Consider the following 12,439-nt stretch of genomic DNA (forward strand, 5'->3'; position numbering starts at 1 on the left):
TCCTCCTGAAGTGGGTCTTCTCTGGACCCCCCTTCTCTATCACATCACACAGCGGGGTCCAGAGTGGGATGAGAATGTGGCAAATCTCTTCCTGTTTCTGTTGCCCTCAAGTGGCAGGGGCCAGAGGGGCTGTGCATGGGCTGGACCTGCCCCTCCCCTGCCCCCGGTGTCTCCTCCCACCTCTATGGTAGACTCCCTTCCACTCAGTTGGAACAGGCCCAGCCTCAAAGGTGTGTGGCAACCCTCCCATGTAACAGGCAGCCAGCCAGGAGCTACATTTTAACAGCCACAAACTAGCACAACAGCACCGTCTCCATGGTGACAGACAGCCCGAGGCTGTGCAGGACAATATTGCGCTCTCTGTTAGCCTAAGTAGAGGTTGACTGGGTGAGGGAGAAGAAGCAGTTTGAATGGAGTCTGTTTTCCTGTTTTTCTCTCAATCTTCTCTAGTCTTCTGTATCACTGGAGAAGCTTCTGAGAGGACTAGTCTCCAGGGAAGAGGGAAATCTTCCTGAGAAAATGCAAATCTCTTTTACTTCTCTGCTTAAAATCCTCCCATGGCTTCTCAACTCACTCAGAATAAAATCCAAAGAACTCAGAGTGGCCTCCAAGGCCCTGAATGATCTGCCCTTCCAACCCCATCCATGTTACCTCGCCAGTCCACACACCACTTCTCGGTTCGCTAACTTGTTCACTCTGCTCCAGCCACCTGACCCCCTTGCTTTTCCTTGAACACCCTATCAAATCTCTACCTCAGGGCCTTTGGACTTACTGTACCCTCCCACCAGAAACACTCTTCTAGTTACGTCATGGTTTGTCCCTCTCTTTGTGCAGATCTAACCTAAATGCCTCTATCACACACATGCTCACATTTGCCCATCTTCGTTGTCTGTCCTCTTCTCTGCTTTATTACTCTTCATAGATTTATCACCATCAGACATTTTATTATGTCTTTTTTGCTTTTTGGTATCATATCTTTCTCCTCCACTGGCATATAGCCCCATGAGTTGTAGGCACTTTGTTTCACTCACTGTTATAATCTCTAGAGCAACAGACAGTGCCCAACTCATAGTAGATAGTCTAAAATTTATTTGCCGGAATGAATGAGTAATGGAAAAGGACAAGCTAATGGGATCCTCATCCCAGCCTCCCTCCTTGTCCTGCACTCGCCCAGGCCAACCCAGAAAGACGAATCAAGGTGAAGAATAAAGAATGCTTGGCCAAGGATTCAGGAGGCCTAGTACTTGGGCTTTTGCACTCTGCCAGGTAAACACTTCGGTAGTGTGGTTTCTGGGTTAAGAGCATTGCATTGGTTTTGGATTTGAATCCCTTTTGAAACCCACTCTCTACCTGGATGATCTTTCAGAAATTAACTCCATCTTTCATAGCTTCCCTTTCCTTATCTGTGCAATAATGAAAAGAATACCTGCATGTCATGAGATGATACAAATAAAGCCAGCAGTGTAAGGAAGTTATTTTTATTGTCATTCAGGTTTTTGGGTATCAGTTTTCCTGGGAGTATAATCATCATTATCCCATTCTTCCCATGCCAGAATCACGGGTTAGAAAATCCTGTGGAATTCTAGGAGCTGATTCTCAGAGGAAATTTCTGTCGAGAATCCCGAGGTCCCTGCCGTGGCAATAACCTGGGGCAGAGTCTCCACAGCCCAGGCACGGGGCTGAGACAAGCCAGGGATAAAGCAGTAGACTTCAGAAGTCTCTGAAATTTCTGGCTTTTGGAAAAACCTTGTAATGAACGTTTATTTTTTTCTTTGCCCCATCCCCCCCTTTCTTTTCCCATTTCTTCTGGGAACAGTATTCTTCTTTCCTAAGGTAAAGTCACTGGATGTGGTTTATTCAGCCCTGCCACTCTCATTCAGCCCTGCCACTCTCTCCCTACTTCCTGCCACAGGAATGAGCACATGACCCAGGATTGGCCAATCAGGTGACACCATGCCTCTAGCCACAAGGCTAGGTTCAGGGGTGGATATGTAACTGAAGCCCTACCAATCAGAGACTTTCCTGGGACTTTCATGCCAGAGCTATCAGGAAAGACTTGCTTGCCCCTCTGGAGTTGCTGAGGATGTGAGTATGGCATCTTGCTACATAGAGAGCCTATTCAAGAACAAAGCCAAATGGAGTCACGATGAGAAAGCCAGCCCTCATGACATAGTTTGAGCTTTTAGAACCATCCATGTCTGAGAGCAGTCCCATCTCTTCCACTGTGTGATGTGGTGGCTTACCTGAGTTAGGTCTCTGTCACTTATTATCCAAACAATTCTGACTAACACAGGCCTACTCAGCATCCTGTCTACACACTCCTGCAACCCAGGAGCTGGGGCCATTTGACCCTGCCTGTAGCTGCAGCCCCTGCCTTTGATTCCAATCTGAACTTGGTTTTGAGGGACTAAGAGAAGCTAACCAGTCTTATTTCTTTTATTGACAGCCCCTGCCTTGTACCCCAGTCTCAATAACTGAAGCCCCATCTTACTTCATTATCCTGGCTCTTTGCCTTTTCAACTCTAGTAAGGGCAGACTCTGAACCTGGAACTCCACAGCTAGACCCCACGACCTGCTGCTGTATGTCTTGAGTATTAACGTGAGCCTGTCAGGATTTCCCCCTGTGGTTCATATCAGTCCCATTTGATGTCAATGGTCAAATTGAGGCCTGACAGTAAAACTTAAGGCAGGATTTCCTAAGCTGTTGTCCATGGGACTCCATTCAGTGGAATATAAATAGGTATTCCATTAACATAGAGTAAAAAAACAAAGCTGACAATATTTTTTCTTTAAAAAATGGAGTAGCATTTTACATAGGGGTTACCTTCTAAAGTCAGTGCTCAAGGTAAAAATCATGTCCTGTCAAAATTGCCTTTGGTTAGGGGCGCCTGGATGACTCAGTTGGTTGAGTGTCTGACTGTGGCTCAGGTCATGATCTCACAGTTTGTGAGTTCAAGCCCCGCATCGGGCTCTGTGTTGACAGCTCAGAGCCTGGAGCCTGCTTCGGATTCTGTGTCTCCCTCTCTCTCTCTCCCCCTCCCCTGCTTGCACTCTGTCTCTCTCTCTCACACAAATAAATAAACATTAAAAAAAATTTTTTTTTAGTTGCCTTTGGTTAAACCTTTGACTTGTCCACAAAGCATAGCGAACAGACCTTCTACCTTCCAACAAGTCCATCAGAGTCCATTTTTCCTCTGACTCTGGAACAACTTACTGTTTTTCCAGTTTTGCTCCAGGTGAAGGTGAAAGATGTGGCTTATTTTCGGGGACATGTTGGGTGGGGAGTATGGATTGAGATTCACAGGCAGGGTGCAAGGCGGTCACTCTGTGAGAAGTGTGAGGGAACAGAGACTGACTGAAGGATCCCCAACTCAAGTACCCCCCTCATGCTTAGTCTGGGACACCCAATCACTGAGTCATCGCACTGTTTAAACTGTGCTGTCTCTCCAGGCTCCCATGGAACATGTGTAACTGAATCTGAGGGACTTAAATGCATGTAAGGTAAGATTCCCCCATATGAGAGAAAAATATTTATCATTATAAGGCATTCTCATAGCAATCTGTTCTTATGCATACAATAATTTGCTTTTAAGAAATTGTGTGCCAGGAATACCAGGAAATCACGTCACCTGTTACATGGAATTGTGACACACGATCTACCTATTGGTGCATAAAGGAGGATTTACTAACTCTGCCCTTCATCATCAGTTCTATGATACCTGGCTTAAGTAATGAGCCTTATTTTAGAATGTACTATATGTGTTTATTATTCAGTATTTGTTGCGTAATAAACATATGAATCAAATCATGAGAATCCTAATAATATTAATAAGAATTAATACTTGGTAAGGGGTTGCCATACACCAGGTATTTCTCAAGCAACTTTGTATTTAGTAACTCACTTAATTCTTATGACAAACTTTGTCCTCATTTTACAGATGAGGAAACCAAGGTTTAAAGAGGCGAAGGATTTTTTTAAAAAACTTTTTAATGTTTATTTATTTTGAGAGAGAAAAGAGAGCGAGCAAGCATGAGCGGGGGAGGGGGTGGAGAGAGAAGGGGGACAGAGGATCCAAAGCAGGCTCTGCACTAACAGCCCGATGTGGGCTCACGAACCATGAGATTATGACCTGAGCCGAAGTTGGATGCTTAATCGACTGAGCCACCTATGGACCCTGAAGTGAAGGATTATTGAATCCACATTTCCAGACCTCAAATCCCAGGTATGGGCATGGTTACTTTGGTAGTCAAAGGAGAGAATGTATATGAAAATAGACTCTTGTTTTAGTCAAGTATAATTAACATAGTGTTGTATTCATTTCGGGTGTACAATATGATTCAACAATTCTATACGTTTCCCAGTACTCATCAGGATAAGTGTACTCAATCTCCTTTATCTATTTCACCCATCCCTCCCACCCGCCTCCCCTCTGGCAACCACCAGTTTGTTGTCTGTATTTAAGTCTGTTTGTTTGCATCCCCTTTTTCTTTGTTTGTTTATTTGTTTTGTTTCTTAAATTACACATATGAATGAAATCATATGGTATTTGTCTTGACTGATTTATTTCTCTTAGCATTATACTCTCTAGCTCTGTCCATTGCAAATGGCAAGCTTTCATTCATTTTATGGCTGTGTAATAGTCCATTGTATATATATACCACATCTTCTTTATCCACTCATCTATCAATGGACACTTGGGTTGCTTCCATATCTTGGCTACTGTAAATAATGCTGCTATAAACATAAGAGTGCATATATCTTTTCAAGTTAGAATTTTCATTTCCTTTGGGTAAATACCCAGTAGTGGAATTATTGGATCTTGTGGTAATTCTATTTTTTAAGTTTATTTATTTATTTTGAGAGAGAGAAATTACATGAGCAAGGGAGGGGCAGAGAGAGAGAGAACCCCAAGCAGGCTTTGAAGCTCAATGTGGGGCTGGAACTCATGAACTGTGAGATCATGACCTGAATGGAAATCAAGAGTCAGATGCTTAACTGATTGAGCCTCACAGGCGCCCCTAAGATAATTCTATTTTTAAGTCAAAAAGATTATTTTATTTATTTATTTATTTAAAAAAATTTTTTTTCAATGTTTATTTATTTTTGGGACAGAGAGAGACAGAGCATGAACGGGGGAGGGGCAGAGAGAGAGGGAAACACAGAATCGGAAACAGGCTCCAGGCTCTGAGCCATCAGCCCAGAGCCTGATGCGGGGCTCGAACTCACGGACCGCGAGATCGTGACCTGGCTGAAGTCGGACGCTTAACCGACCGCGCCACCCAGGCGCCCCAAAAAAGATTATTTTTTTTTAAATAGCTGCTATTTGTGGAGCTCTTACCCTATGGCAGACATCGATAAGCACTTGTCATGCCTTTTCTTGTTTAATTATGATAACTCTATGAGCAGATGCAGAAAGGGAGGCTCAGAGAGGTTAAGTGACCTGGCCAAGGAAATTTACCCAGGATTATAAAATAATTGCTCTAACCCTTAGCCAGTAAACTACACTGCCTGCCTATAGAGATGCAAGTTTTCATTATTATCATCACAAAGAGCAATGGGGCATTAGCCTTTAGGTAACCCTGAATCAAAACCACAGTGAGAACCACTCACAGCTCACTAGGATGCCCATGATCCAAAAAAACAGACAAGAACAAGTGTTTGTTGAGGATGTGGAGGAATGGGACACACACTGCTGGTGGGAACATGAAATGGTGCAGCCGCTTTGAAAACAGGTGGGTGGTTCCTCAAAAGGTCGAAAGTAGAGTTACTAAATGATCTTTCAGTTTCACTAGTAGGTACACCAGAAAACTGAAAACATGTTCATGCAAACACATGTACACTGGTATTCATAGCACCATTATTCATAATAGCCCCAAACTGGAAACAACCCAAATGTCCACCAAAAGAAAATAAAACAGTCTATCCATACAATGGAATATTACTTGGCCATCAAAAGGAATGAAATAGAGATACATTTTCCAACATGAATACACCTTGAAAACATGATGCAGGGGCACCTGGGTGGCTCAGTCAGTTAAGCACCTGACTCTTGATTTTGGCTTAGGTCATAATCTCACCATTTGGGAGTTCCAGTCCCACATCAGGCTCTGTGCTGGCAATGCAGAGCCCGTTTGGGGTTCTCTCTCTGCCCCTCCCCCCGCTCATGCTGTCTCTGTCAAAATAAATAAATAAACTTAAACAAACAAAAAGAAAACATAATGCGGAGTGAAAGAAGCCAGACACAAAGGGCCGCATACTGCCTGATTCCATTTATATGAAATGTGCAGAACAGGCAAATCCTAGAGACAGGGTAGATCAGTGTGTCACCAGAGCTACAGGTGAGCAGAAGGGTTCGGAGTGATGGCTAAGGGATGTGGAGTTGCTTTTGGAGGTGATGAAAATCTGAAATGGATTGTGGTGATGGTTGCACAACTCTGAATATACTGAAAACTGCTAAATTGTACACTTCAAACGAGAGAGTTGTATAGTGTGTGAATTATATCTCAGTAAACTTAAAAAACAAAACCAAAACCAAAAATGAGCAAGGGGGGCCTTCCTGCCACTGGAGAGGACCTGGTTACATTGACAAGTCTGGTCCTATTCCTCCCCTAAGCAGTGATGACTCAGACAGATGCCAGCATTATCACCAGGCGTGCCCCGAATCCTTGTTTCCTCCCTAGGAATCCAGGGTGTTGCCCTGTTTCCCACTTTTCCCAGGCATGCCTTGCCCAGCTCACCCTGGCAGGCCTGGGGTAGAACCCTGAGTATGGCTTTGCCTCTTGTGGCTTCTTTCTGCAGCAGCCTGGCACTGTTTCCCACACACCCCCCTCCAACCACCTGCCTCTCCCACCCCAACACCCACTCCCACCTCCAGCCCCAGCTTGCTATCAGAAAAAAGTCTCAGATTTAAAACCACGTGGAATTCAGGCTGTGCACCAGAAGCTGCACCTTGAGGCTTCTTGTGCTGTCAACCCCTGCAGACATCCGGGGTCATCCCCACACCCCACTTACCTAACGTAGGAAAAGACGATCATGTGGAAGATCCACTTAATGGTGCCATAATTCATGCTCTGGATCCGGGTGACTTTGTTTGTCTCATACTGGAAAACATCATTCCAGCTGCAGCAGGCTGCCATGGCGAGAGACTCACTGTCCACAAGGGTCTGGACCAGGGCTCAGCCTTCCCAGACCAGCCACAGCAAGCCCACCAGTAAGAGGAAAATGAAACATCCTGATTCTTAGCAGGAGCCTTTAAGTTTGAGTTCCTCCAATGACGGCAGAGTGGGGGCGGGTCCTGGCAGCTGCCCCAGATGTGGCTGGGGATAAACAAGAGAAGCGAAGTCCTACAGGCCTGGCTGGCAGATAACCCTGCCCCAGCCGGCCTCCCCCAGATGCCTGCACAAAGATGGTGTTCAAAGGAAGGGCATTTTTAGAATTCTGCCTTATCCCCTTTTTTCTTTGACTTTTTTGGACTCATTTCAGTTAGGGGAAAGGGGCAGCCTTTCAAATGTCAGGAGACCCAGTGTTTCCATTGTGACTTAATAAAGGGGCCTAGATCTTTCTACTGTCTCAAGGCCCACTCAGAGACTGACTAATTCATTTCTACAACCCTTTGTTCAACCCCAGATGTCTGTGAACACTGGGTGAATGAAGATCTTCCTCTCCTCCCTCTCACACATCCTCCACAGCACTCTGGTCTGTAGATGGGGGTGGTGGGTGGGAGGGGGGCATCAGATCTGCTGGGGCTGGGAGGGGAAGAGGGCTTTATTTCTATACTGGATATTTCCTGCGTGATCCTCTAGATCCACTCTCTGCCCTCTTCTGTGCCCCCTGAGTTACACGTGTGATGTAGGCCAGTCAGCCTAAGACCATCAGAAACAAACTTACCATTCAACAAAACTAGGTTTACTGACTCATTCCATGAGAAAAAGCTCATGCCAGAGGATCTAGGGGCATCATTAAAGGGACAGAGCTATCATAGGATTATGGGGAATGGTGGGGTTTAGATTAAATTTAAATGAAAACAGATTTTGATAGACTCAGAGCAAAGCAGGTTTGTATACAACGGTCATCTTTAGATCTGGATTGCAAAGTGGACCCAGGGCCCTGCTTCCTTGGAAGCAATAAAGCTAAGATGGATGTTGAATGTTGTGTCTAGAAACCCTTTATCCGAAGCTTTGTACCTGAGATGCAATTTGAGGCTGCTTCTCTTTGGCAAGGTTGTGATTTAGATCCTCCAGGCAAAAGTGGAGTATTTCGTTCTTATTGATGCAATTCCCAATAGCAAATTTTCTGATAGTTTATTATTTTAGAGGATGATATTTCTCAGTAAGAAAGCAGCAATCACTCAAAAAAATGGGAGTGGGGGTGCTACAATACACCTAACATACCCTTCAAAACTCTCAAGGTCATCAAAAACAATGAAAACCCTAATAAATTGTCACAACCAAGAAGAGGAGGCTAAGGAGACATGACAACTAAATGTAATGTGATAACCTAGATAGGATCCTAAAACAGAAAAGGAACATCATTTAAAAACTAAAGAAATGTGAATAAAATATGAACTTTAGTTAATATTGATATATCAATATTGATTAATTATAAAAATGTACCATACTAATGTAGGATGTTAATAATCAAGGAAACCGGGTATAGGATATATGGAAAAGCTGTGTACTATCTTTGTGATTTTTCTGCAAACTTAAAACTGTTGTAAAATGTCGTAGATTCTAAGTCTAAAGTTTTCTTTTGGCCAGCAAAAGAGCGGATGAGGATTAAAGCAAGAGATGGCTAATGTACGAGAAAAGACAAAAGCCCTGATTAAGGGTCCTTGCCCTGTATCCATTCATGCCAGAAGTTTTACAAACGTGATGGGCATGTACAAAGAGATAAAGAAACTAAGAACATTAACTTGGGGACGTGAGGGAAAAGGGGGGTTTTGAAGATATACAGTGTTTGGGGTTTGGGTCAATATAACACAAAATCCGAGCATCAGGCAGTCGAGAGGAAGGTTGTTTACCTCGGACGTGAGGCAGCACCTCTGTTTACCTTAGCCAGCCTAGGGGATGAGACAGATGGGGGAATAACCTCAGGGTTAATAAGGCACCTTTTCTTTTGTTAACCATCTCCACTCTGGGCTGCTTTGCCTGCAGCACAGTGGTCCATAGTCCAATTCACCAATTTACCTAACCTGGTCCTATTCTCCTGTGAAAGCAGCTTTTCTGCTATAGTACTAAATTGGGGTGCTTCCACCCTGAACATCTAATCTTGTTTATTTCATATACCTATGTATTGGGCACCTTTGCACCGTTTCTATTTCAGACCTTTGCCTCTCCCTCTCTATTTTGGGGTGCCTTTGCACCTCCCTATTTCTGGCACCTTTGCGCCTCCCTTTTCTTGGGGTGCCCTATTCTTGGGGTGCCAATCTGGTTTACCCAAACTTGGGTGTGAGCATGTTATGACTTTGTATTTCTTTATGCCTTGTTAACCCATTGATGTAAGCCTGGGGGATTCCTAAGCTTATCCCCCACAGTAAAATGAAAGTTTATCTTTAAAACAAAAAAGATTGGGGGTGGTGGTATTATCACTTTACAGGTACAGTGAAATACTGTTTGGTGTTATTTTTGCAGCTGACTTTACTCATTACTGCTCTTCCAGATTGCTAAGCGGCCAAGCCAATTTTTACTTTTCCAGTCTGAGCTAAATTTTACTTTCTTACTCATGTGAGCTGCACCAGGGGCTACATTACCTCCTGGCTCTCAGTTCAGGAGACTGGAGAGCGGGAGAAAGGTGAGATTGAATGCAAATTTTCTCGACCCTTCTCAAAAGTGCTCGTGGCAGGGATCCTGGTCTTTCTGCTGAACTCAGACAATGATATCTCATGCTCTTCCTTCTCCGCTTCCTCAGCCCTCTGTCTGCTATTTCTCCCACCACCACTTCATGGGTACTGTTCTTTTTTTTTTTTTTTAATTTTTTTTTTAACGTTTTATTTATTTTTGAGACAGGGAGAGACAGAGCATGAACAGGGGAGGGTCAGAGAGAGGGAGACACAGAATCTGAAACAGGCTCCAGGCTCTGAGCTGTCAGCACAGAGCCCAATGCGGGGCTCGAACTCACAGACCGTGAGATCATGACCTGAGCCAAAGTCGGCCGCTTAACCGACTGAGCCACCCAGGCGCCCCTCATGGGTACTATTCTTAAAAAGCTTACCGATAAGTTATCAGTTGCCATATTTAGTGATATGTTTTGTTCCTTATTTCACCTGGCCTTTTGGACCAACACCATGTACCACTCTCCACCTCTTGAGCAATTTATTCCCTTGATCTTCATGACTCCCTTGGGCCCTTTCTCCTAGTTTTTTATCTTTGCCTCTATGTTCTTTGTCATATCTTTCTAGGACTCTTCTCCTTTTATGTGTCAGTTCTAGCAAATTCTGCCTCAGCATTTTTTATATTTTTATCAGTCATGACAGGTTATGTTGCAATAACAAACAGCCCTCCCAAATCCCATGGCTTAAAAACGATGTCGTTTTATTTCTCATCCACAATAAATATTCACCATGGGTCACCTGGGAGGCTCTGCTCATCGTAGTCACTCAGAAAACAAAACTAATGGAATAGCCACTATCTTGAACTCTTGAATGAGAAATCTAGCAGGTCTTAGAGTGGCATTTAAATGCTCTGATCTAGAAACGATGCACTCCATTTTGCCCCTAACTCACTGGTCAAAACTAGTCACTTGGCCCCAGGAACTTGGTCCCAGGGAATCAGGAAATGCAATCTCACCCAGAAACAGAAGAAGCAGAAATATTTGGTAAATTGCACTAATAACTTTTGTATCTTCTCCCTGAGAGATTTCATCCACACACATTCTTTTAGAATCACCAAATGCTAAAAGAAAAGGAGATGGAAAGAGGGGTATATGTGTATATCACGTGTTTAACTATGCATGGAATATAGCTGGAAATAAAACCTACTACTAATTTGGGGGACCAGTGCAGGGGGGTCCCTTATTCAAGATAAGGAACTTCAAGATGGCAACAGCAGAGCATTAGACCAAGCTCAGGTCTCTCTTAAGTATGGGTCCTTAATGGAACTGCACAGATCCCATGTCCATGAAGCTGGCTGTGTCTGGAGGGATATACGAGATGGTCTCTGGGGAGGGAATTGGAGGATTAGTTAGTGTTTGTCAAGAAACTTATTTCTTACCTTTCTATGAAGTTTTTCTACCATACTCATGCATTCTGTTTTAAAAATCTATATCTCCAGACCAAATCTGCCTTCTGAGCTCCACACTGGTACAGTCTATGAACCCCCAGATCTAAAAATCCCATAGGCACTTAAAATCATATCTTTAGAATGGCACACTTCCCCACAAAATAATAGCGCTTGTAAGGACTGATTAGAGGGAGATAGTGGAGACCGGATGTGGACCACTTTCCTTCTAAGCTCAGCTTGAGGGTTAAGGATGCTTTTTAAAAAAAATGTTTTTTTAATGTTTTTTTTATTTTTGAGAGAGAGAGAGACAGAGACAGAGACAGAGAGTGAGCAGGGGAGGAGCAGAGAGAGGGAGACACAGAATGCAGAGCAGGCTCCAGGCTCTGAGCTGTCAGCACAGAGCCCGATGCAGGGCTCGAACTCATGAACTGTGAGATCATGACCCGACCTGAAGTCGGATGCTTAACTGACTGAGCCACCCAGGCACCCCAAGGGTGCTTTTTAATGGGAAATGTAGCATCAAGAGGAGATTGGGGGAGAGAGGTAGTTAATATGGAAACATTTGAGCCATTCAAAGATGTTCAAAGTGGAGTGTCAAGAATGGTGGTCTCTGTTTCTTTGTGAAGTAGGAAGTTAAGTCTTGAATGGAATGGGGCTTGGGTGAATTTCACTTAGTCAAGGGCGTGTGTGTGTGTGTGTGTGTGTGTGTGTGTGTGTGTTTCTGGTTACAAGTCAGAAAATCAAGTGACTTCCTTCAGCAGAAAAGGTAGTTTTTTGAGGAAACACTATCATCTTAACAAGTGCAGGAAACGTGGCCCAACGTGGTAAGAACTTACTAATAGACATGGAAACTAAAATGTCCTGCTCTGAGGTTGCACTTGCAGTTTGTCTGAAGCTGTGTGGTCCTCTTTCTGCCTGCTTCTCTGTGTACTCATTGCGTATCTCTCTAAGCACTGGACTTCTCTACTGCTCCTAGGGCATGTCACCAAACAAGGTCATCACGGCAGCCACATCAGGTTGGCCACAGTTCCTGTTAAAGCCCAGACCTACCGCTTAATTCTGGAGTCCCAGAGGAGTGAATTTGATTGGTCTAGCTATTTATCTCTAGTCCAATCAGCTTAAAGTTGTGGGCGGGGTCACAGAACAAACATGGTGTCAGGGACCCATTGGGGAAGGGGGGGGAGGAGGGGAGAAGGGGAAGGAAGGGAGCAGAGTGGGGGGA

The 12,439-nt window shown here is 44.1% G+C and overlaps 2 protein-coding genes across 7 annotated transcripts in view; one reads left to right on the plus strand and one right to left on the minus strand.

Annotated features, from left to right (window-relative positions):
- P2RX7 (purinergic receptor P2X 7) overlaps positions 1-7,680 on the minus strand; it is a 52,323-nt gene extending 44,643 nt beyond the window's left edge. For 2 of the 5 annotated variants that reach the window (XM_045458759.1, XM_045458754.1), the window contains exon 1: positions 7,013-7,680. In XM_045458759.1, the coding sequence (XP_045314715.1) occupies positions 7,013-7,137 (125 nt within the window). In that variant the 5' untranslated portion in view covers positions 7,138-7,680. The remainder of the gene's footprint in view (positions 1-7,012) is intronic. The other 3 variants (XM_045458753.1, XM_045458756.1, XM_045458758.1) reach the window with 3 other exon arrangements.
- IFT81 (intraflagellar transport 81) overlaps positions 1-12,439 on the plus strand; it is a 228,095-nt gene that overhangs the window by 63,834 nt on the left and 151,822 nt on the right. The window lies entirely within an intron of this gene.

The sequence above is a fragment of the Leopardus geoffroyi genome, chromosome D3 (assembly GCF_018350155.1).
Source record: "Leopardus geoffroyi isolate Oge1 chromosome D3, O.geoffroyi_Oge1_pat1.0, whole genome shotgun sequence".
Classification (NCBI taxonomy): domain Eukaryota; kingdom Metazoa; phylum Chordata; class Mammalia; order Carnivora; family Felidae; genus Leopardus; species Leopardus geoffroyi.